This window comes from Choloepus didactylus, chromosome 8 (assembly GCF_015220235.1).
Source record: "Choloepus didactylus isolate mChoDid1 chromosome 8, mChoDid1.pri, whole genome shotgun sequence".
Classification (NCBI taxonomy): domain Eukaryota; kingdom Metazoa; phylum Chordata; class Mammalia; order Pilosa; family Megalonychidae; genus Choloepus; species Choloepus didactylus.
Window position 1 is genome coordinate 85,484,088 of NC_051314.1, and position 26,094 is coordinate 85,510,181.

At 40.0% G+C, this 26,094-nt stretch overlaps 1 protein-coding gene across 8 annotated transcripts in view; it reads left to right on the forward strand.

Moving 5' to 3' along the window:
• Window positions 1–1,833: 1,833 nt before the first annotated feature.
• Window positions 1,834–26,094, forward strand: part of RACGAP1 (Rac GTPase activating protein 1) — a 31,345-nt gene continuing 7,084 nt past the window's right edge. Inside the window, exons 1-12 of one of the 8 annotated variants that reach the window (XM_037846092.1) lie at window positions 1,834–1,891; window positions 12,180–12,268; window positions 15,536–15,738; window positions 16,788–16,924; window positions 17,859–17,928; window positions 19,651–19,704; window positions 20,368–20,448; window positions 20,852–20,969; window positions 21,335–21,465; window positions 22,165–22,329; window positions 23,360–23,455; window positions 23,544–23,742. In XM_037846092.1, coding sequence (XP_037702020.1) covers window positions 12,184–12,268; window positions 15,536–15,738; window positions 16,788–16,924; window positions 17,859–17,928; window positions 19,651–19,704; window positions 20,368–20,448; window positions 20,852–20,969; window positions 21,335–21,465; window positions 22,165–22,329; window positions 23,360–23,455; window positions 23,544–23,742 — 1,339 coding nt within the window. In that variant the 5' untranslated portion in view covers window positions 1,834–1,891; window positions 12,180–12,183. Of the gene's footprint in view, window positions 1,892–5,323; window positions 5,523–12,066; window positions 12,100–12,179; window positions 12,269–15,535; window positions 15,739–16,787; window positions 16,925–17,858; window positions 17,929–19,650; window positions 19,705–20,367; window positions 20,449–20,851; window positions 20,970–21,334; window positions 21,466–22,164; window positions 22,330–23,359; window positions 23,456–23,543; window positions 23,743–26,094 lie in introns of those variants that run through there. The other 7 variants (XM_037846091.1, XM_037846090.1, XM_037846089.1 and 4 more) reach the window with 7 other exon arrangements.

Genomic DNA, 26,094 nt, shown 5'->3' on the forward strand with positions numbered 1-26,094 from the left:
TTTCTCTCAGGAAGGAATTTAATACAGGGAATTACTTGGGTGAAAAATTGTGAGAGGTGCTGGAGGGGTCAGGGGATGCCACCGGAGTGACAGAGTCCAAGAGCATGTCACCATCACTGTGATCAGCAGTGAGGAGGCCACTGCTGCCACCTCCAACTTCACAAGGCTCCACCTCAACATCCACGACACTGCAGACCAGATCCAGGAATGCAGAGTCCCACTGCTGAGGCATGCTTTCCACACTGGCTTCTTTGAGTCCTTGCTGTCACCAGAAGTGGCAGCAGGAAGGTGGCCTCTGCCCCCCAAATTTCTGATAGGGAATCTATTTGACAGAACTTACTTTATATTCACAACTTCATGTCAAAGCAGTCTGGGAAATGTAGCTTTTTGCTTTTCAGCCCCTGGCCACGGCCAAGGTCTGCTCCTTGCGGAGGAGCCTGTCCCTTTTGGCACATGTGGCCGTGGGTCATCCGGCAACTTCTTGGCACCAAAGTCGCAGGAGTAGAGCACTCAACAAAGGCATGTGTCCTCGGCATGGTGTGGATGAGGAAGGCGTGGACCATGGCTCCGGGTAGGTTGCTTTCCTTCTGGGCCCGCGGACTTCTAACCCGCCACTCCACTCAGCAGCGGAAGAGCAATGGCGGCTACGTGGCCTGTCGGCGCCTGCGCACCGGTCTCTGTTTTTAAGGAGGTTGCAATCTGGTGATGATGAGTTTAGTATCTCAGTAACTACAACCTGCTCTCCCTAGCAGGAATCCCTAGAGCCTAGATGCCTGGGAGAGGCACGGGTACCTTTCTGAAGGAGACTCGGTTCTAGTACACAGTTTGAATCGGTTCAACACTTTGAGTGTGAGAGGGCGATACCCTGGCATGGACTGCGGAAAACATGGATTTGGGAAGTTCCGTTTTGTTTTGATGAAAGGGAGAGGGGTCAGCAGAAGAAAGGGAAGCAAGAAACAGAGGACGACCAGAGACACAAGATAATAGTAAACTACCATTGATGGTGAACTTACTATGTACTACACACTGCGTTCAGAATTTTGCAAATGCTATCTCATTTAATCCTCCCTTCCCACTATTGTTATCATCCCGATTGGACAGATGGATAAACTGAGGCACAGGGAAGTTCAGTTGTCCATCACACAGGTTATAAGTGGTAGAAGTAGAATTTGAACCCGGACAGTCTAACTCCAGAGTATTGAACTACCATGCTTTACTGCTTCGCATGGAGAAATAGGAAAAAGTACAGGCTTGTCATTTGCTCAAAACGCTTCACTTGCTCACTGGTGCCTCGGAAATGTCCCCAAGCAAGATGTTTGCCCTCCAGTCAAACTGAATTGAGTACTCCATTTTAACACTTTGGGAACCTCTCCTCCCGCCCCCACCCCCACCCGGGTTGGGATCCTATCCTTCAAATCCCGCCTAAAACGCCCCTCCTTTCAGGTAGGCTCTTTCCATTCAGTCAGAAGTGTGCTTTCTCCTCCTGAACCCCCAGAACGCCGCCCCACACTCTGCGGAGAACCCCAGGTTGCGGTTTTATGCGCACCGGCCTGTGTATACCACTGCACCCACCCCGTCCCGTGTTTAGCACACCGCCTTGGGACGCAGGAAGCGCTCGAAACATCTTAGTTTTAATCGACAGAGGGAACAACAATCCAACTGAGGTCGGGAGAGAGATCTCCAGAGACAGCGAGCAAATGAGAAGGAACTGGAGACTGAAACGCAGAGGGGGAGAGCGAATGAAGACAAACACTGGACGGTGACCAGACCGACCGCAGCCGGGCTCCGAGTTTCCTCCCGGCTTCCTCCCCAACCTCCCACCAACGCGCCCACCAGGCTTCTAACGCAGCGCAGGGATAATCGGTGACAGTGCCTTCGTCGCGACATCTGGGTAGGCGGCCCATGCCTGGAGAGGCGGGGGACCGGCCGGCCGGGGGCGCGCGGGGCAGCGGGGCGTGAGCACGCTTGGGCGGTCACCCGCGTCCGCTCCATTAGCATAAATCCCATTAGCCGCTCCAGGCGCGCGGCGGCCAGCGCCCGCGAGGATGGGTGGGGAGCGGGGTCTGATGACCGCTCCCTCCTCGCCGCCCCCGCCGCTCCAGTTCGCAGCGCCCGGCTCCGGCCTAGGTTGCAAGGGCTGCGCGTAATGGTAATAACCGGTCTTCCGACGGCGCGTTCCAGTAGAAAGAAGCCCTTTCACAGCCATTACGTCGCTGGCTGCTCACAACCACCCAGAGAGTGGGTCTTGCCAGACGCGGAAAATTAATCACGCGCCTCTCATAAGTGGCAGAGTTGGGAATCGAACCCAAGTGTTCGGGCACCAGCTCGTATGCTTATCCTGCTATAGGTGCAGCCCCAGGATGCCTTCCTACCCAGAGAATTATAGTTTGGGAAGAAGGGAGGTTAGCATCTGCCCTCCGTAGGGGCTGGTGCAGCAGAGAAGGGGGGAATTGAGTGAAATGGGAGGGGTGTGAAGGTGCGTTGGGTGGAGAGAGATGAGTAGGAGGGAGAGTGTCTCCAATCCCCAGCCACATTTGAGAAACACGGGTTGAGTGGTGGAGGAAAATGCTACCACCATCTCATTAAACACATCTCACCCCTGTCCACTAAAATGACTATTCATTGGAGTGGCAAAAGCAAGAGAATATAGCAGTAAATGAGAGGAGTACCATCTCTTGTTCTCTGGTAGTTTATCTAGCAGGGAAAATAAGGAAATTTTTCTAAGTGCCTTGCATGGATATCTCATTTATTCCTCTCAACAACCCTATGAAATAGGTATTTTTATTGTTTCCATTTTATAGATGAGAGAACCAAAGCACAAATGACTTGTAGAAAGCCATAAAACTGGTAACTGGAAGAACCAGGAAGACAAAAGCCAAACAAATGAGGTGACAAATGAGTTGGGGAAGAACAGGGGAGCTTGTAGCAAAGACCTGACACCAGGCATCAGAGGCTTGGCTGAGCAAGGTGGTAAACATTTAAGCTTCCTAGAAGGTTGAGTGGAATATAGCAAGGTGAAGAGGCAGTGGGGGTGGGGGGAAAGTGTTGTGGCAGATGGAATAGCAAGGGCAAAGGCTCTGGGTGGGAACCAAAGCTTGATGCACTTGAGAACTTCAAATGCCGAAGGGGCAAGAAGTGTGGCTAGAGGGGCAAGCAAAGGCCAGGGCAGGAGAATCTTGTTAAAGATTTTGGCCTTTATTGCAAAGTCAATTTGAAGTCATTGAGTGGTTTTAAACCAAGGAGAAGCATGATTAGAATTGCATTTTTAAAAGTTCACTCAAGGGAGGGGTAAACAGTTTCAGTAGTGGCTTGGACTTCTGAATTGGACTAGGGTGATGACAGTGGAACCAAGTATTGGATATGGGCTGTGAGGGAGTGGGAGAAAGCTGAGTCATCCTACACCCTCCTTCTGTCCCTCACTCCTGGCTTCCAATCATTTAATAAATCCATTTGATTTCATCACCTGAATAAATATCTCTCCCATCTGTCCCCTTCTATCCATCCTCACTGACATGGGCCTAATTCAGGCTCTCGCCCTATCTCCCTGGAATTATGGCAAGAGTCTCTCAAACTTCAGATGTTTCCCTCCATGCTGCCTGATCAATCTAAAGTGCAGAGCCAATCAAGTCAGTCCTCATTGTAAAAAGCCACACTGTCTTGTCATTGTGTCTACTATAGGACAAAGTGCAACCCTTGTTTTGGCCTAATCTACTTTGCCAGCTCCTCTTTCCCCTCCTCAGGTCAAAACTGCCCAAGAGGCATCACACTCACTGAACCCCCAGCATAACCTGAATGTGCCTTCACAGACTGAAACCTTCACAAAGCCATTTGTCTGTTTATTTATTAAATATACCTCTGCCTTATTCCTCAGAGGTTTTGAGGTCACATGCTCTTCACACTGCCAGGAATTTGCCATCTTCCTTCTATCTGGTAAATTCCAACTCACACTTTGGGGCCCAGCTCACATATCAAGTCTCTGTAGGCTTTTCTCCAGATAGGATTAGTGCTCCTAAAGTACTTTATACGTATCTCCGCCCTAGTATTTATTTCATTGTATTATAAGTAACTAAGGAGGCCCAGGATAGTGCAATGAGCTCTACTGACCTTGAAGGATTGTTGGGAAGATTAAATGGAATATGTACACTTAATATTTCCTTTCTTCCTCCCTTTCCTAATAATGTTAACAACAATATGTATTCCAGTTTACAAAGTATACTACTATGTGCACCATCTCATTTGATCTCAGGATAAACCCAGGAGACAGGGATGGTATTACTATTATCTCTTTTTTATTGCCAAAGGAAGTGTAGTATAGAAGGGTTAAGTGATAGTCAGCTGTTTCAGTGGTATGCTGAAACATTGGGTTTTTCTAGGTTTGGCCTATTAGGAATAAAGCTGTTATGAACACTCATGTGTAAGTCTTGTTGTGGCATTATGCACTCATTTCTCTTGGGTATACTCTTGGGAGTAAATTGCTAGACAATAGGGTAGGGTGTATTTAACTTTATTAGAAGCTTTCAAACAGTTCCCCAAAATGGCTGTACCATTTTACACTTCCACTTTACACTTCCATTTAACACAAAAGTGTTCAATAGGTATTTGTTCAAGTGGAGACAGATTTTCTGGTTATAAAACCTCTGCTCTGTCCATTAACCCACACTGCTTCTTGTATGCCCTAGCAATGAGGTAGGGACTCCAATATAGGGGGAAAAAGAGAATATACAAGTTCAATTGGTTTAATATAAATTATATTTCTCACTCTGGGTTGAGGTAAAAAACAAAAACAAAACAAAACAAAACAACAGTGTGAAAGCCCCTGTGGTAGCACAGTGCCAGGTTCTAAGTTTCCCCGAGCTGTCTCCTCCGTTCGTAGCTACTGAACATTTTTATTTTTTCGATCCCTAGGGGAGAGTGCTTCTTACAAAATTGCCACTTAATAAATGTGTTAAATGAAAGCCTGAATTACTGCATCAATGAATGAAGAAATAATAACAGTTCAGTAACTATGCTTGAAAATGACCAGTTTCTATCTCCTGGAATTCTTTCTATCCTACATTGAGACCCGACACTGTTCTTCGATAGTTTCCAAAATCCTTATTTCCGAGTCTGGGCAAGACGGCGAGGCCTAGCGTAATTTGCATCTAGACGTACCATTTGCCCTTAGTCAACATGGCGTCCTTAATGACTTTAGGAAGGGCACCGGAAAATACTGTTGACCTTAGTCAAAATGGCTACTTACTGGCTTCATTCTCTGAGAATGCGCATGCCCAGATCTGTCTCGCCCCCTCCCTACGAGACCTTAGTGCGTGCGTCCTAGCGTAAAGAGACAGCGTGAGAGGAATAAGTTGCTCTGTGATTGGTTGGTGCGGGATTTCAAACCGGAGCCGGCGGCACGGTACTGCTCTGCCGTTGGTTACAGCGCGTAGGAAAGTGGAAGGCGGTCCCAGGTAGGCCCAGGTGGACCCCGGCGAAGCGAGCGCTGGGGCCTGCGGAGAAGAGGTACAGCTGGCGCTGGATTTGTGGTAGGAGGGCAGGGTCCGAGATGGTAACCCTTGACCACTGCAGGGATCGGGGGTGGGGGCCGGCAGTTGCCACCCTTCCACAAGGGCTTTCCCCTGGGGCAGGGGCGAGCTGAAGGGGCTAGGGCTGTGGCTGGGGTAGTGGGGGACTTCCTCCTTGGCACTGCGTTTTGTGGAAAGCCGGTACGTCTTTTTGAACTGGTGTGTTTAACGGGGCAGGAGCCGCCAAAAAAGTGGCTCTCACTTAAATTCAGAGTTTGGGAATGAGTCGGGTAACACCCGCTATCCTTTTCAGAGGGCTTTTGGGAAGGCAAAAGCCTTGGAATATGAGAAGCGGGGATGGCCTCAAGGGGGTCCCTCTCCCTTTGAGGCTGTCTGTGTCTAGGTAGGCTGGCCGAGGCAATGACGTCTTGCCCTTCTCATCCTAATTTTTAGCCTCAGTAGCGACAAGGCCTTATTTTCCAGGCCCCTTTTAGAGTTTCCAGTACACTTTTAGCACATTCCTTTTTACTGGATTTCATTCGTAGGCGGAGAGGTATGTAGAAAGCCGGGGGTGGGTGGTTAATGAGCCCTAGGAAAAAAAAAGAAAAAGAAATGGCATTTTCTTTCTCTTTAATGTGTGGGGTAAATCAGCTTTTCGAATTATGGAAGGTATTTGGAGAAAGTGCCTTTCCTATAATTTAATCATTCAACAGGTATTTTTTAAGGGTAGAGTAAGTACAGGACTATTTTATTTTGCCTTAAAGGAGTTTCCAGTTTATGTGGGAGGATAGATCCTATAAAGATAACTTATTTGGTGAATATGAGAGGCTTATACATTGTTTAGTGCACTATACATTAGTACAACCTTTTTAGAAAGTATTTTGGCAAGATTTTATCAGGAGCCATAGCACGTTTTTACCCCCTGGTGCAGTAATCCCAGCATTGGAAATTTATTCTAAGGAATACAGCCCCCCTGAAGACAAATACATGTTCACAGGGCTATTCAAATCATTCATTCAACAAATATTTATTAAGCATTTTGCCAATTGCCAGGCACTGTTTCAGGCACTAGAGCTCAGCAATGAACAGAACAGACAAAAATCCCTGCCTTCCTGGAACTTAAACTCTAGTGAAGAGACAGACTAATAAAATAATTAAATACATACTGGATATTGGATGGAGATAAGTGCTTTGGAGCAAAATAAAGCAGGGAAATCTTGGGTGAAAGGCTGCAATTTAAAATAAGGTGGTTAGGAAAGACCTCACTGAGAAAGTGACATTTGAATAAAGGCCTAAAGGAGGTGATGGCAAGAGATCCCAGGCAGAGAGGCCTGAAAAACTGGAAATTACCTAAATGTCCAAAGAAGAGAATGGTTAAGCAGATAATTGTTCATCAACTCTTTGGAACTTAATTGAAAAAAGCAAAGCATAAAATTGTTTCTCATCTATGACTGCAAGGCTATGAGATAGTGAGTGCACAGTGGGCAACCATTAGTAGGGGGTGTTTAGGGTGGTGAAGTCTTTGTTTCACTATTTAAAAAATCTGTTAATTTTTTTGAACATGGAAAATTAACAATATGAAGCAGTGTTTTATATCTGCCAAATGAGTATTATAGATAGTGAAATCATTTTGGACTGAAATGGTTAGGAAAGGCATCAATGAATTGGTAAGACTTATGCTAGACCTTGAAGAATGGAAGTCTTCAAAATGGGAAGAATTCACAAGAAAAACAGGAGAGTTTAGTATGCTGAACTGATAATTTCTTTAAAAAATAATAATTCTCTTCCTTTATTTTAGTCTTCATTTATTTTGGACTGAGGATGCTTTGTTTACTCTTTCTGCAGTTGATTTGCACATGAGAACATTTGGTTTCAAGATATTCATCCTGTCTGTCAGTTGTACAAAGGTTTTTGATACGGTAAAGCAGAAGCTGGACATTTGGGAAAAAGAATTGTTCTGAAATGCTTTTTAAGAAGGAATCTTGTAGTATTGAGAGTGTCTTTTGGGAATAGTTTTCCTTTGCAGCAGAGAACCCATATTGTTGATTTCTTGGGAACCTCCAGATTTAGCCATATTTGTGAGAGTGTTTTTCGTTAAAGTTCTTTCCTAAAAAACCCAGGCAACCTTCCATTGCTTTATCTGATTGCTTTATCTTACATTATTTAACACCCTTCATGCATCTAAAAAAACCTGGTGTATAGGTCTGCTATTAATGTTATTTGTAGGGGGAGGAAGAAGAGGTTAGGGACTTTTCCCAGGATACCCTGCAGTCAGAATAATAGTCTTTTATTCTGAAGGATGATGTCTGTCTCTTGGCTGGGTGATTGAAATTAAATTGGGGGCTCAAAGCAATCACCACAAGCTTGAGACTCTTTCATCGTGTTGCCAAATTGCTCCCTCAGGGATACGCACAGATTGGTTATCTGTAACATAGTGACTTCTCCACCTCCGGGGCTCCCCATCAATAATAGCTGAGATTTCTAGTACCTTTTCGTTTAAAGTGCTCCACAAACTGGTTTCATTTCAGCTTCCCTGAAAGGCAGCCGCCTCTGTAGTGAAAAGTGACAGCTGTTTTACAGCTGCAAAGCAATGTACCACAATATGACTTTGTTTTTTGTTTCCTTTCACATTAGCGTATCTCCTAGCTATGGAGCTAAATAATAAAGAGGGAGAGATAAAGAAGTGTTTGTGAGGGTGAAAATGTGACCCAACAGAAGGATTTAGACCATTTTCGATTGGCATTGAAGAGGATGAGTAAATTCTAGCTTTTGGAGTTACAATTTGGCTGAGATATCAGTTAGTACTGATGCAGAAAGATATTTTAGTCATATATAAATAACTCCTGAGAGTCACTTCTGTAGAATGTTAATAAAAATATATGGGCCTTCAGTATATAAAAAGAAGATGATTATATTTTGCTAGTGCTGTTTTGGATTACCCTTGGTAAACTTATGTTAGAGGAAAAACTAATTCTCTTCAGAAACAAGATCTAGAAGAATTTGATTAAGAGCTTAGACCTGGTCAGATTTTGCTCTCCTTGGTTTTTCTTGGTCTGGGTTCCAGCTGTGATCTGTGTTTTGGATGACATGATTTGGGGGAGGTATCTGAGAACGTCTGTAACATTTTTTAAAATAACATACCTTCAGTGTGTTAGAGTGGGAAGAACAGAAATTTTGGGACTCTGGTTTTGAATATGAGCTCAACATTTATTAGTCATTTAAGGTCTCTGAACCTTAGTTCTCTATTGTCTGTAAAATGAAGATAATTCGGTCAATCAATTTCATTCAAAGAAGAATGGAGGCTTGTTGCCTGAGTCATGTTGAAGGCTCCTAGTAAATAATGTACTGGTTTTCTTTCTAACTGTAAAGCACTGTAAACCAATGGTCTAAAATTTTGGATTTAGTGATATCCTTTTGTGGAGACAAACTAGATTTGGGAATCACTGTTTTAGGATGTAAATAACAGCTATCAAACCAAAAAAAAAAAAAAGAAAAGTTCTTTATCCCCACTGTAATAAAATCTTATATTTTTATAGTAAAGTTTAGGTAAGTACATTAACTTTTAATATTCTGTGAAATAAATACAGCAGTTATTATTGTTCCCATTTTATAGATGAATCTTGAAATTTAAGTGATTTGCCAAAGGTTATACCACTGGTAAACAGAAGAGTTAGACTTGATCCCAGGACTTCTGCTGCCTCCTTTTTTTTTTTTTTTTTAAATATTCATTTTGTTTTAATCTATACTACACATTGATGTTCAGATAGAATGAAAATTCTTTTGACAATAGCATCATGGGCTAGCGTGTGTGTGTGTGTTTTCTGACTTCCGTTTATCAAATATTTTATTTTGTGTGTCAGCACAATGTTTATATTGTGTATGTGCATGTGTAATACAGTAGTGCTACATGTAAGGTTTCTCCCTTCAAATTTTCAGTCTTTCTGGGGCATGGGCTTGAAACATATGGTAAAGTTAAATTAGAGTGTAAGGTGTGTGCATCTGAGTGCCAGCTGTGCAAAGCAGTGGGGGAAAGACCAGACCTGAGGCAGAGAGGTCAGCTGAAGTGAGTGATGATGACCTGCAAGTGAATACACACACACACACATACACACACATGAGAAGACTCCACAAGGTGTTGGACAATTAGGCTTGTAGGAAAGGGAGGAACCAAAGGTGATTCTGAGATTTGGGACTAAGTGGGACAATTATAAAAATAGGGAAATAAAAATTGGGAGTGAGGTTTGTGGTAGGATGCTTGATGTATATGAGAGGGAAGGGTAGAGGCAAGGTCTGAAAATCAAGCTCAACATTAGGGCATCCAAGCAAGTTGAGAGCTAGAGCTCAGTCAAGGATTGGAGTTTGGGAGAGAGGCTAGGGCTGGAGAGATAAATTGCTAGAGTTGTGTGTAGAGATGTATTGGCTAAACTGAGATCATTTGATAAGTTCTTTAAGAGGTTGGAGGATTGACTTTGGGGAATGTCTGGTGTTGAGGGAAGAATTTAAAAATAAACTATTCCTAAAAATTCTTTATCTGTATGCTATGGAGGTCTGACAAAGTTAAGGGTTGCGTCCTTGTTGTTTGATAGTAGTGCATTAGGAGTTCATCTAAACAACCCTATCCTAAGTATTAGGCATAGAGGTATGTGGTGGTAGTTACACGAGATACCAGTTACCATAGTTACGAGATTTCCCCATGTAAATTCTTCATGTTTTTGGCTTTTTCATGAATCAGACTGGTGTTTTCAAGAGAGTACTCCTACCCCCGTCCTCACTCTAGGGAGTGGTATGCACAAAGAAAATAGGAAAGAAAAATAATGGACTAGAGGAACTTGAGGAAATGTTTTTAAAGGGGACAAAGGACCAGGTCATTGCGTAGTAATTTAAGACATAAAAGCCCTCTGAAAAAAAAAGTTTTTTTAAACAGCCAGTTTTCAACACCATATTTGTACCATGGAAATTTCCTTTTTCTGAATTCTTGGTCAGATAAGATTTTCGTATGCTCTGAGCTCATTGCCTTATTGTTCAGAATATATAGATGAGTTTTGAAACGGTAGAAATCAATATCTATATTAAAACTACTGGTCATTGTCTCCCGTTTCAACTGGGATCTAAAGGAAATCATTTGAATTGGCTACTGAATGCCCTGCATGTGCTTCTGTCCTGTAGCACTTGAGTATGTTTGCCTGTTTTGTCATGCTGTTAAATCCATAGGCATCTCTATGACTTCCAGATCTCTTCCTACTGATTTTAATGCTATTCTTTTAGTTTTGTTCTTACTTGAGAGAAAGATTTTTGTAATATATTTGTTGGTCTGGTTGCTTAGCAGTTTGCTGTGATTATTTAGCTTGGAACAGACACATTGCTATTTGAAAATCATGGTTTCCGGCCCTGATTCAGGTATATGTGGTATCCAGGCTTGGAATTGTAAGCTTTTTTTGCTATCAGAGGAATTGTCATAGAAGTACAAATTCTGTAGCAGCGTAGTAAAATATCTTCATGTTCATATATTCTTTTATCTTTTTTTTTTGTCCTTTCCTGAGCTCATAGCTTATGGTAAATCTTATAAACATTGTAAAATTAGTAAACTTGCATAAAGGAGTTCTTCAAAATGTATTTAGATGAATGAAATAAGAACCTGGACTGGAATGTTGAAGGGGTGGTTAGGAGAAACATAAGAAGAATCCTTTAATGATATTTCTGAGGGCAGTCAATTTTCAAATGAAATTTGGTTTCTTGTTTCACTTCCTTGAGATAATTTTCATAAATACTGTTGATATCTTTCTTTTTTGACTGTTTAAATGAAGATCTTATTTCCTCAAAGTGTTCCCAGTTAAAGACTATTTGGAACACATCGGCCTGTAAGGATACTGTCTTCAATATAATATCAGCAGGTCTTGGGGGAAATATGAAGCCTGAAATTCACTATACAGACTACAGTAGCAAATGATTTTTCCTTTGCCCTTCTGACTGTGAAGGTGATGTATTGTCTCTCTGATGCCAGAATATGGTACAACATAATCCTTTGCCTATACTTAATAAATTTATTAGACATAGTCCCAGCATGCAGTCCAGTAGAGAGCCCTGCATTACAGAAATAATTCTTTTGCTGCTGAGCTGGCAATTTCCCCTACTTAATCACTTGTGTGACATCATCTGTGCTATTGGTAGGAAATGTGCTGACCATGTACTGGATTTTAAAAGGCAGTTGCAACAGGACACTAGCTAAAAATGAAATTTAAAATGAAGCTTTTAAGTTAAATTGAAGGTCTTCAAAGTCCAGAAGGATTAACGTGACAAAAGTGTTATATTAATCAGTGGGCTTGACTTTAAGAACCATGTTTTGTGGTTGGTCACCTAGTAATCAACTGACATGCTCATTCCTATTTGTTTTCTTCTTAGCTCCAGACTGATTCAGAAGGGAAAAAGAAGTAGGCAGGCAGGGGGTGCTATATTCAGAGGTCTGTCAAATACTTTTTAAAATTTTCAAATGAGCCTTATATTCCCATTTTTGTTTTATGGATCACACAAAACATGAATTGTTGGTTTGAGATTCTTGGAATGGTAGCCACAAATGAAAGAGTCCAGAAGTCATTCACTGGTGGGTATATTGGATTGCTACTGAATCTTTTATCTGGGGGAGAAGTCAGGAACCCTAATGTATATTTGATTTCTTGGCAGAAAGATGGAGACTACGATGCTGAATTTGCGGAATCTGTTCGAGCAGCTTGTGCGCCGGGTGGAGATTCTCAGTGAAGGAAATGAGCTCCGTAAGTCATTCTAAGCTAGCCTGTGTAAAGAGAAAAAACAGGTTTTAGATATGGTTTTCTACAAAGCTGAAGCGTGTTTCAATCTTAAAATTGCTTTTCATTTGGGCTACCTAAAAAGAAAGTGATAGTTGCTTATCCATGGTCAAAGCTTAATGGGCACTCATTCTAAGTGGTCTTTTTTTTTCCTATAGTTGCTCTAAATGGGTTTTCCCAGACTTTTTCCATTGTCAAGGTTCTCTTCCCACTCAGTACTTGGCATTAGTTGCCAGCTTTATATTCATACCATAAGCTGGACAAAATCTGAATTTCCAAGGACATTGCTTTCTTTCTTAGAGCAGTAGTTGTCTATGTTTTTCATCCTTGTCCGTCCCTGGGTTCTGTAAAACACTTTTAATTGAAGAGGGAAAAATGGCATAATTTCTTTTTGAAGGAGGAACCAGTCAACTACTTTAACCTACTTCATGTATTTGATGCTTAGTAGTAAAGGATTGTGATTGGTTGAGAATTGGGGAGGAAGAGGAGGTGCTGGTGGAGGGAACAGTCTGGGAAGTAAATTAGCAAGAAAGGAAGTTGGGCTGATAACACTGACTTATGTGATCTAAGGGAATTATTCTAGTATAGAATAGCTTCTCTTCATGTTGCCATTCTCATCTATTTCATATTTTTATTAATATCTAATTTAGTAAATGTTCTTGAGTTAGCCTTGATAGTATAAAAGTAATGCAAGAGCTGTGTCTTAAACTTTTTTATCCCCATGGTACAAGACACCTAGTATGGTGTCTTGCTTATGCTGTTCAATATTTTCTTTAATCTGATTGATGTTTTTAATAGCCCTTTCCCACTAACAAACCTTTCAAAAGAATATTCTAATTTCTCTGTCTGATAGCTACTGTACAACCCTATCATTTGGTACCCAGCTCAGTAATCACATGGCATACTAATTAGGCTTCTCTTTGAGGTCACATCTTCTCAGAGATAGATTACTTTGGAGTCTAGTGGGAAGAAATTTGAATTAGAGATCTTAAAACTCAGGTTCATTCAGCAACCATTTAGTGCAAATCTCTTGTAGCTTCTAGCATATGTGGAATTAAAGGAAAGGAATAAGTAGATGGTTTCGTGGAGAAAAGTAGGTTTGATTTAAGCCATAGATTTAGGACAGGGTCCCAAAAGGCGGAGATGAAAGGGCATTTAAGTAAGGGGAACAGCATGAATTGAAGCAAGAGAGTGTGCGGTTTGTTTGAGGGGAATAGGAGTAAGGGGGAGTGATATAATCAGAGCTGTGTTTTGGGAGTATTAACTTGGCAGAGGTGGAGGCCGCAGGAGAGGTGGGTGCTTGGAGATTATTTAGGAGATGGTTGCCATAGCTCAGGCAACGATAATAAGCCTGAACTAGAATAGTGGTTGTGATGAGGGAAATATGAGAAAATGGGTGGAAGAGATGTCATGATAGTAAGATCTATAGGAGGAGGCAGCTGATAGGATGTGGGGCAGAGGGAGGTTTGGAGTCTTGATAACTTGATAGTGTTAGCTTTTAACTGCTATTTCTGGGTCTGCTTCTCCATCTGTAAAATAGGAATTTAAATGTCTTTATCTTTGTGGGAGTGCTGTGAGAATTTAGGGATAAAACGAGATACTAGTTGTGAAAATACTTTTGGAAGTGATTATGCCATACAAAAATACAAGATATTTATTTTTATAGGTATCCTTATTTTATAAGCAAATTTCTGTTAAGCAAATTCTACTTTTTCACTGATTTATATTATAAAATTAGAGGTACGTGTTCCTCCCTCTCCAAATCCCTAAGTTGGAATGTCAGCTTTTGAGGAACTAAAGTGGCTCAATGTTTTCTAGACTCTAGACTCTCCTTTCTGCAGCCACTCCAGTTGCTATCCTTACGTTAGATCCTAAGAATCCTCTTATTCCTACATATCCTCTGTCTCCTAACTCTTGCCTTTCATTATAACTTCATTCTTCTTCTTCCTTTCTGTACTTTTTTAAAAGCCAAGTCCCAAGTTATTGAATGATCAGAGTGGAAGTTAACATTCAAATAAAGTGACTTTAATAGCCTAGGAATTTTGATATATGTGTTTTCTCCAATCTATATGGTTTTTATCTTCTGTTTTTATTTTGTCATAAGCTGTCTGAACTTTTTTGATATAGTTGGTGTGTAAATTAGGAATAAATGTAACTTAATATTTATCAGACTTGACTTTTCTAGAATGAATTGGTATGTTTGAAACTTAACCAAATTATTAAAATTGTTTAAAATATTAATTGTTTCTCATATTCATAGGTTGAATTCAAGTAGGTAAAGTGCCCTTATTACCTAAGAATTTGCCAGCTTTCAGTGAATTCGGCCTAGTTTCTGCTGTGAACTGGGTTATTTTGACCAGCAGAAGAGGTATACCTTGGAACTTCTTCCATGATGCTGGTGGAGAGTGATGCGTAGAGATATAGGTTAACCAGGAAATTGTACGGCACTTTTGCAAATACGTTGTAGAACAGTCTGCCAATAGTAAGAATGATCCCACCAGTGTTATCTTGCTCTGAGGCAGTGCCTTAGAAGGGGCTCTCTCTGGGCAGACATTTGAAAGGAGTCCACATTCTGCTATCAGTGACTCACCAAAAGCTAGCATGGTCTTCTCTTTCTATGTGATTCCAGCTAGGGTGTTTATATACCCTTCAGGGCAGTGTTAAACAACTAAAGCAAATTGGCTCCTTACTTTCAAATCAATATTTGTATAATTATGTAGCTGAATGGAATTGCAGGCCTAGACATCTATAATATTAATCTACAGCCACTGGAGCATCTTAAAGCAGTTACATTTGAATTTGATGTTGAACGTCTCTCTGGCGCAGCAACGCGTGACTATGAAGGAGGCTGTTTTTGTTTTATGGCTGTCACTGTCCTGATGTGTGACAGCTGCCCCAGAGGTATCCCCCTTTGATTGCCTTCTGTTCAGGAGCTGTCAGTGTTAGTGTTACATCTGGAGCCAGGTGACTAATGAGTTACTTATTCCATAGCAGATGCCACTGGCTAAGCCAAAAGTAAGTGGCCTATTGAAACGGGAATTCCTCCCCACAAAGCTGTCATCTGGAGTGACAGACACATATCCAGGATCTTCTGGTTATTTTCAACTGGATTTGCCCATAGTTCAGCCAGTCTTTTAATATGTATTTAGAGTAAAGCTAACCAGAGGAGCCATTTACCAGAACATTTATACTCTATTTGGTGCTTGAATTATTAAAGTGTTCCCTTTTCCTCAGAATTCATCCAGTTGGCAAAGGACTTTGAGGATTTCCGTAAAAAGTGGCAGAGAACAGACCATGAACTGGGTAGATACAAGGATCTTTTGATGAAAGCAGAGACTGAGCGTAGTGCTCTGGATGTTAAGCTGAAGCATGCACGCAATCAGGTGGATGTAGAGATCAAACGGAGACAGCGAGCTGAGGCTGACTGCGAAAAGCTGGTGTGTATTGTTTTCTTTGCTAGGGCTTACTAGAACTGATGGTCTGGGAGGGGGAAGTACTATTGCTAATGCTTCCACTTGCCAGATATACCCATTTCTTCTTCCACATTAACTGAAAGTGACCTGTCCAATGACAGCCACTTGGCCTGTGATTAGAACTGAAATTGCAGCATAGGAATCCTGTTCTTCATAGGTTGAAATTAAGTTTTTTTTTCTCCTTTTTTTAGATTTGAAAATGTTACTTAGTAGACAGATTTCAAATAAGAATTTAAAGACTAAAATTTGGGGAAAGGCAGGGAAATGCTAGTATAGTTGATTTGTCAAGATATTGACCATCCCTCATTGTTGATTATAAGTGCTATCCAGAGTATTCTCATCCTTATGTCAATACTTTGTTATTGACACAGGCAAGGCAATTCTAAATCTTCCCTTTATCATTTCTCTCTAATTCAGGGTAAAGTGCTAAGTGTATTCAACCACTTAAGCAATGTGATTGACATAGAACACCGTCATTTTGGTATAGCAGGGTGGGTGATAGGGCAAGGGAAAGCCTTTACAAGGAGGGACTAATCCATCTTGGTACAGTGTTAGATGCCTCAGTAAGCTCAAATTGTCTGGTTCCAGTATGTTATAGTTTTTTATCCATTTTAATGCATTTTGCTCCCCGATTTAGAAAGCTGGGTGGCTGCTTTGATCCATAGAAGAAGCCAATAATTGTTCTGAAAAAATGACACTCAAGTGTTTTTGCTATGCTACATCTATTTTGGGCCTTTCATTTTGCATTGTTCTCCTCTTGGATTAGCAGTTTGATCTAGAAGTCTTGTACCAGAACCCCTATTATTCTAAATGGAGTTCATTTTACCAGTCAGAAATCAGAGACACAATCTGGGCTTGATATGAATTAATATGCTGTTGGTGTAGCAGTCTTCCTGAAGGCCCATTTGCATAATGCTGTATTTTAATGTCTTCTGCTCTGCCTGTCCCATAAATTTGAGGTGAAGCATTCTCCCCTGGCTAGTTATGATGTTTTACTCTGCTGTGGTCTGTAGGAACGACAGATTCAGTTGATTCGAGAGATGCTCATGTGTGACACATCTGGCAGCATTCAACTAAGTGAAGAGCAAAAATCAGCTTTGGCTTTTCTCAACAGGGGCCAACCATCCAATGGCAATGCTGGGAACAAAAGGTGGGGGAATTGCATCTGTTGTTATTGGATCACAAGCAACACTGCTGTCATAAGTTCTTATTATCTGAACTCTTAAATATACTGCTTCTGGAATGTGCTGAATAAAGCAGAAAAAGGTTTTTGGGGAGAGGTGGAATATAAAGGCACAGGCTCTCACTTTTTAAAAATTTTTATCTTATTTTAAAATTTTTCTTTAAAATGTTTCACCATGAGTAAAATTTTGATGTTGGTGCTAAATTGGACATCGATATCTAATCCTGCACATTGCTAAGAAACCTAAAGGTGAAAGTGGCAGTTCAGCAATACTTTCAGTGTTTACTCTCCAGAGAGCTTTTGTAGCTCTTCTGGTTTAGAAAGTGTTCTGGGAGCCAAGACCAGGTGATAATTTTGGTTGTACTGCATTGCTATTTAAAATAGCCTCAACCAGGCTTGGAATTTAATATCCCCAATACAATAGGTAGGGAAAGGTCAGTACTCTTAGAGTTGTTTGTTTTGTTGCATGTTTGTTTTGCTGGGGATCTTTGTAACTAAGAAGATGTACGGGCTTAATTTCTTAAAAAGCCAGGACTGGGTAATATCTCACAACCACAGTTGGGATCAAATTAAGCTTCACACTTCTGTCTTGTGAATTTTTACTAGCCTGTACTACAAACTCAGCAGGGAATAGCACCCATACCCCTGACTGTAACTTTCAACTGCTGTTATAAGGCCTTTGTTTAAAGAGCAACTGTGTTGTGTGTGTGCTTGTACATAACTTCCTTATGAAACCATAAAAAGCAACTCACCTCAGCTAAAATTTGAGCCTGTGACTATTTCCATAGAGAAGATATTGCTATGAAATTGCTGATGTTATCTATCTGGTCAGTGGGACTTGTTCTGAGTATTGGTAGATTTTGCTTTCTGTGTCTAATGCTGTATTGTTTCACTCATTTAGACTATCAACCATTGATGAATCTGGTTCCATTTTATCAGATATCAGCTTTGACAAGACTGATGAATCACTGGTAATGAACGTTTGATCTCTAAACAGTATCTACTTTTCTTACTCTTGCTCCCTTAGGAATATCTCTCCTGTCTTCTTTCCCGCACAACCTTTATTACTGTTTTATTAGTTGATGTACTATAGAGTCTGAGTTAGCATTTTAAAATGTAAATCTACACAAGCTAGGAGAGACTGGATTATATATATATTTAGTTTCTAAAAATAAGATTATAGAATTCAGGATTTGTCATGTAGTTAGTTTATTTTAAAAGATCTGTGAACTGCGTATACTAATTGGTTATATCGTGACTTATTAAAGCCCTGGGTAGCAATAAAAAATTAGCAAGACTGTACCCAGGCAGGGTTTATTTGCTGTTCTTTGGGAGAATAGACTTGTGCCTGATTTCTGAGCTAGTTTGGCTCTTGAGAAGGACTTAGCTGTACTTCACAATTAGAAGGTGAAGACTTTTAAACTGAAGAAAAGAGAAAAGAGGGTATGTATGGTTTTGCTTAGCTTTTCTTACAAAATAACAATAAAACATTTTTCTTGGGAAATTTTGCCTTGATATGTGCTCCTGATGTGTTGCTTTAGTCATGTTAGGCACAAAATTGTGATGAGAGTTTCCAGGCGCTATATGATGGTTTGTTACCTTGCTTCTATGGGGCAGCACCCTTCTCTTAACTTATGGCGGTGTTTCCACATGAAGGGTCATCTCCTGATACTTTAATTTTTGATAATCAGGAGACTGGTGGTTCATTGGTTTATTGTTTCCTATTGCTGGTTAAAAGCTAGCAAACAAAACAATAAATTAGAGGAGGTTATTGAAGATTGGTTTTTCTGTTGATAGTAAAACAAGTGACAAACACCTGTTACATGGCTAGGATATTTCTGTTCAAATTCAGTGTTTGACCAGAAAAATAATTGCCATTTCATAGATTATGAAAATTAGGCATTATCTTTTTGTAATAAGGAGTAATATAGACTGGGTCTAGGGTATATAATAAAAGTAGAACATATTATTAGCTGATTTTGGAGCTCAGCCTGTGATGTGGTATCTGTCAACTGCAGCTGAATCAATCAAGTATCCAGATAGCTCGACCAGGAATTGGGGAAATTGTATTTATTTAGATACACCGCTGCTTGCTATGTACAACATCTGTTTCTGGGTATTTATTTTCAGGAATTATCAGGAATAAGGAAACCACAGGTAGCTATTAAAAAGGAACACAAAGGAGATCAGAACCATAGTAAAAGGCAAATAATTCTTCAGTGGTGAGCATCTTTTTTTAGGGTCCAAGGAGAAGTGGTGGTTGAGAGACTTAAAACTTAAACTAGAACTTTTTCAGTGGCAATATTGTGCAGGCCATCAAATTAGACAATAGCAGTTCCTTAAGGGCAAGAATCACATCTAACACAACCAGTATAGTGCCTAACATTTTGTGAGTTCTAAAACTAATTACAAAATAATCAGAAATAAAGGACCAGGCACTGGAAATAATCACGACAGAAGTTGATTCTTTAACCTTTTCTTGCCTCTCTGGTTATTGATTCCTGATTCAATTATATTAGCTTCAATTTTTGAAGGAAAGCATGTTAACTTTCTGTACCTGCAACTTTTGAGATAGCCTCCCTTTCCCATCTCCCACCTGACTCAAGAAGCCTTTAAAGTTTGCTGTAAATTTGCACAAGGTTTAGGAGAAGCCTGACCAAAGAAAGAAATTAATACAATGTAATTGTCAACAGGATTGGGATTCTTCTTTGGTGAAGACTTTCAAACTGAAGAAGAGAGAAAAGAGGGTATGTATGGTTTTGTCTAGTTTTTCTTACAAAATAACAATAAAAATTTTTCTTGGGAAATTTTGCCTTGATATGTGTTCCTAATGTGTTGCTTTAGTAATGTTAGGCACATATTACAAATGAATTTGTGCTGGGGGTGGGAAGTGTTGATATTCCTTGGGGTTAGTAACTCAGGACAGAATCCTATCCTATTTCGCTGTTCTGGGCTGCATCTCAATTCATACATACAGTGAAAAAGGATATACTTAAGTTTGTTTTGAGTTGTCATAAGAATTTTTGTGCAGGACTTTTGTGCTCTAACGTAAGCTTCGGATGAAATGGGTGTATAATGGGATATACAGAGATTTATCTGTGCGTGATTATTTAGGGTACTTAATGTGTTTTCAAAGACTTCAGGTCCTTAGATAGGATTACAGTTCTACTTTTTCTAGTACTGTCATCTAAATTTCTCTTAAGCTTGCTTATTTCTTTTCTAGGCCACTGAGGGCATTTTTGTATTTGTACAACTTAAGTTCCATGTGGAAATGGGCAATGCAAGAGAATGTATTGTATTTATTTTACCCCTAAATCTTGTATTCAAGTTGTCTGATGGGATGATTTTATCTTTCGTGCTTCAGATCTTCTACTTGGCACTAAAGTTATTGGTCTTTGCCCCCTCTCTAGCGCTCTAATAGCCGACAATTTGTTGATGGTCCACCTGGACCTATAAAGAAAACTCGTTCCATTGGCTCCACAGCAGACCAGGTAAGAATAGTCAGACCAAGAGAATTGTGATGTTGAAGACACCAGAAATTAGTGGCCCCAGCCCTTAAATATCCTCTTGAGTCAATATTGCAATGTTATTTTGACAGAGATGTTTGGTGAGAATTTTTCTATGTAATAGGATCCTTATCATCCATAATGAATGCAATTACTCTGATAGAGTAAACATCTGTCAACTTTGTTTGATTCTTAGTTGTTTGTATGCATACCCCTGTGACCCAAATTTTCTGTTCTAAAATGAGATTACAACTTGAGTGATTAGGGCTGGCGTCTTAAATCCTGACCAAGACTCAGGAACTTTTCAACCATGCCAAAATACTCAATAGTGGAGGGGAAATAAGATTTTATATGTTTGTCCTTCCCTCGTTCATACCTCTTGCTTTAGGGGAATGAATCTATAGTTGCAAAAACTACGGTGACTGTTCCCAATGATGGTGGGCCCATCGAAGCTGTGTCCACGATTGAGACTGTGCCGTATTGGACCAGGAGCCGAAGGAAAACAGGTCTGTTGAGTTTGTGGCTAAATTGCCTGTGTAAAATAATTAATAAAATTTGGGAGAGTGGTTTCTTAGAATGAATGAGCTCTTCCGAGGCAGAGATTGGATGTATAGTTTCTTACTGCTGCTTAATGAGGGCTAGGGAGCTGTTTATGGAATGCTTTATCTTTGGATTGCTAGCTTTGGCCTATACCACCAGTGTATAACATTCATTTCTCTTTAAACTTTTTTTTCTTTGCATAACTGTTGGCACTCACTTCTGGTTATAGTTATAGATTACTGATTATCTACCAATTATATTAAAATTGGGATTAAAATTCAAAAGGAACAAAATGCTTAAGACACCAAGCTTAAAATTGCTTGTTTTCTAGGTACTTTACAACCTTGTAACAGTGACTCCACCCTGAGCAGCAGGCGGCTGGAGCCCAGAACTGAAACAGACAGTTCCAGCACTCCACAGAGTAACGGAGGGATGCGCTTACATGACTTCGTCTCTAAGACGGTAAATCTGTGATTGCGCCTTTTTCTTTTGGAAACATTAAGTGTTTTAATTCCAAAAGTAATATACACTTGGAACAAATTTAAATAATCTAGGGTGTTATAAAGTTAATTGTAGAATTTCCTTTCCTTCCAATCCCACTCTTCAGGAGTAACTACTAGTTACAGTAGGTGACAGTAGTATCTTTGTATTCTGTGAATAATATAAAATTAAAGAAAGCAACTTTTTAGAAGCAATTACTTGTGCTTTTCAGTGATACATGTTACATTTTGTTTGAATCTAACACCTTAGATTTTCAAAATGTTTTGTCTCATTTGATTTCCTCAGTAGAAAGCCAAGCAGGCTAATTGAGGCTCAGAGGATTTAATTGATTTGTTTGATCCACATAAATAGTAAGTGGCAGATTTAACATTCAGGTTTTCTGATGCCGTGTCAGCAAGTTCTTTCCACTACTCTACACTGCTACCTTCTAGCTGATCGATCTTAGGCAGGTTACTTAATCTCTTTTTGCTTCTGTTTCTTTACCTTAAAACGAAGAAAACAAAACCTGCCGATTAATGTGAAGATTACATAAGTAAACATGTTTGAAGGGCTTAGAAAGTTGTTTGGCACATACTAAGTGCTCAGTAAAAGTTGGTTGATGATGGAAATTCTTTTGTAATTCATACCACTTTCTTCCTTTTGCCCTGTTTTATTTTTCAGGTTATTAAACCAGAATCTTGTGTTCCATGTGGAAAGCGGATAAAATTTGGCAAGCTGTCCCTGAAGTGTCGAGACTGTCGTGTGGTCTCTCATCCAGAATGTCGAGACCGCTGTCCCCTTCCTTGCATTCCTACCCTGATAGGAACGCCTGTCAAGATCGGAGAGGTATGCCTTGGGGATGCCATCGTTGTGCTATGGCTTCTTTAGTCTTTCAGAGGCTCAAAGTCAGTGTTGGCTTTAAAATTAATGATGCCAACTACATATCCCTTCCACGAATAATGAATGGAAATTGTAAAATACTAACTTTTAGCAGAGTCCTGTCTGGGTTTAATCTGTTTAATGACCTTTCAGAACCAAGCTCCTCTCCCCTTCTTTCCTCTCCCCTCCCTATTTTATTTTGGAAGTTTTCAGACAAATAAATAAGGTAGACAGAATTGTATAATTAACCCCTGGTTCCAGTCACCAAACTTCAGCAATTATTGACTCATGTCCATTCTTGATTTATCAGTACCTTCATCTCTTCCAAGTCAGTCCAGTGGATTATTTTGAAGCAAATCCCAGCCATCATTAATTTTATCTGTGAATTATTTTTCCCTTGTATTACAGATATTCCATACTAAGCATATCAAGGTTAGGTTGGTTATTTCTAAAAATTTATTAAATCAATTAAATAATTTTTGTATTTGCATTTGATAAGAGTTCTTGTCAGCGCATATAATTCTTTTTTTTTTTTTTTTTAACCCATTTCCTGTATTCTAATAGAGAACCATGAAGTTTTGCCCTACAGGTGGGTTTGTGTGTTGTGAGGTGTGTTAAATAATTTTTTTTACCAAGAATAAAGTATGAGGAGGGTTTTCGGTTTTAGAGTAATATTAAAAGCCAGACCTATAATCTCATTATTGGCTGCTTTCTGATGCCCTTTCTTGAATAGGAGAGGAGAAGCGGGTAGAGTTATAGCTAGTGGACTTACTACTTGTTCATGCAAGAGTGTAGCATATGTGACCATGAATCAGTGCTGGTGTGGAGGCAGGAAAAATAATTGAGTCTCTGTTCTAATATATGCTTTGGTAATAGGAATTTAAAAATATACATGATGTCCCAGCCTAAGTATTAGTCTGGAGATGGTTCTTCGCATGTGGTCTTCATCTGCTGGTCTAAGTGGTATAAATAATAGCTTAAAACCCTCCTTTTTCAGGGAATGCTGGCAGATTTTGTGCCCCAGACTTCACCAATGATCCCCTCCATTGTTGTCCACTGTGTAAATGAGATTGAACAGAGAGGGCTTACAGAGGTAAGAGTCAATCCCAGAAGATGGGTGAATAGGTTATTTGTATTAATAATCAGGAGGTTCTTAAATAAAAATGTCATCTTGATAATAGACAGGCCTGTATAGGATCTCAGGCTGTGACCGGACAGTAAAAGAGCTGAAAGAGAAATTCCTCCGAGTGAAAACTGTACCCCTCCTCAGCAAGGTGGATGATATCCATGCTATCTGTAGCCTTCTGAAAGACTTCCTTCGAAACCTCAAAGAACCTCTTCTGACCTTTCGGCTAAATAAGACCTTTATGGAAGCAGCAGGTAAAGGCAGATCTTTTGTGTGTGTGTGTGTGTGTTTTTTTTTTTTTTTCCTTTTTAATTTTTATTGAGATTGTTCAGATACCGTACAATCATCCAAAGATCCAAAGTGCACAATCAGTTGCCCCCAGCACCCTCACACAGCTGTGCATCCATCACCACACTTAATTTTTGTTCAATTTTTAGAACCTTTTCATTACTCCAGACAAGAAATAAAGTGAAAGATGAAAAAAGAAAAAAAAAGAAAAGAAAAGGAAACTCGTATCCTCCCATATCCCTAACCAACCCCCTCAATTGTTGACTTGTAGTGTTGGTATAGTACATTTGTTACTGTTTATGAAAGAACTTTGAAATACTACTAACTGTAGTATACAGTTTGCAATAGGTATATATTTCTTCCCTATATGCCCCTCTATTATTAACTTCTAATTGTGTTGTCATACATTTGTTCTGGTTCATTGAAGAGATTTCTAATATTGGTACAGTTAATCATGGACATTGCCCACCATAGGATTCAGTTTTATACATTCCCAACTTTTGACCTCGAACTTTCCTTCTGGTGACATATATGACTCTGAGCTTCCCCTTTCCACCTCATTCACGCACTATTCGGCACTGTTAGTTATTCTCACATCTTGCTACTGATACCTCTGTTCATTTCCAGATATTTAAGTTCATCCTAGTTGAACATTCTGCTCATATTAAGCAACCGCTCTCCATTCTTGAGTCTCATCCTATATCTTGGTATCTTATATTTCATGTTATGAGTTTACATATTATAATTAGTTCCTATCAGTGAGACCCTGCCATATTTGTTCTTATGTGTCTGGCTTATTTCACTCAGTATATTGCCCTCGAGATTTTGTCATCAACACATTTTTTTTTTTTAAGATGGTTTTGTTCACACACCATACATTCCATCCTAAGTAAACAATCGATGGTTTTCTGTATGGTCACAAATTTATGTGTTCACCACCTTCACCACTATCTATATAAGGGCATCTACATTTCTTCCACAAGGCAGGAGGGAGAGTCAAAGAAGGAAGAGAGGCAAAAGAAAGAGGAAAAAGAAATGACAGCTAGGAAGCAGCAAAAGGAAAAGTAAACAAATCAAAGTAGAGTAAGGAGTCAGACAACACCACCAATGTCAAGTGTCTAACATGTCTCCCCTATCCCCTCCTCTTATCTGCATTTACCTTGGTATATCACCTTTGTTACATTAAAGGAAGCATAATACAATGATTCTGTTAGTTACAGTCTCTAGTTTACATTGATTACATCCCTCCCCCAATGCCTCCCCATTTTTAACACCTTGCAAGGTTGACATTTGCTTGTTCTCCCTCGTAAGAGAACATATTTGTACATTTTATCACAATTGTTGAACGCTCTAGATTTCACCAAGTTACACAGTCCCAGTCTTTATCTTTTCTCCTTTCTTCTGGTGTCTCACATGCTCCCAACCTTCCTCTCTCAACCGTATTCATAGTTATCTTTGTTCCGTGTACTTACATTGCTGTGCTACCATCTCCCAAAATTGTGTTCCAAACCACACACTCCTATCTCCTCCTATCACTCTGTAGTGCTCCCTTTAGTATTTCCTGTAGGGCGGGTGTCTTGTTCACAAACTCTCTCATTGTCTGTCAGAAAATATTTTGAGCTCTCTTTCCTATTTGAAGGACAGCTTTGCTGGATATAGGATTCTTGGTGGGTGGTTTTTCTCTTTCAGTATCTTAAATGTGTCACACCACTTCCTTCTTGCCTCCATGGTTTCTGCTGAGAGATCTGCATATAGTCTTATTAAGCTTCCTTTGTATGTGATGGATTGCTTTTCTCTTGCTGCTTTCAGGATTCTCTCTTTGTCTTTGACATTTGATAATCGGATTATTAAGTGTCTTGGCGTAGGTCTATTCACATCTATTCTGTTTGGAGTACACTGCGCTTCTTGGATCTGTAATTTTATGTCTTTCATAAGAGATGGGAAATTTTCATTGATTATTTCCTCTATTATTGCTTCTGCCCCTTTTCCCTTCTTCTCCTTCTGGGACACCAATGATATGTACATTCTTGTACTTTGTTTCATCCTTAAGTTCCCGGAGATGTTGCTCATATTTTTTCATTCTTTTCTCCATCTGCTCCTTTGCGTGTAGGCTTTCAGGTGTTTTGTTCTCCAGTTCCTGAGTGTTTTCTTCTGCCTCTTGAGTTCTGCTGTTGTATGTTTCCATTGTGTATTTCGTCTCTTGTGTTGTGCCTTTCATTTCCATAGATTCTACTGGTTGTTTTTTTGAACTTTCAATTTCTGCCTTATGTATGCCCAGTGTTTTCTTTACAGCCTCTATCTCTTTTGCAAAATCTTCT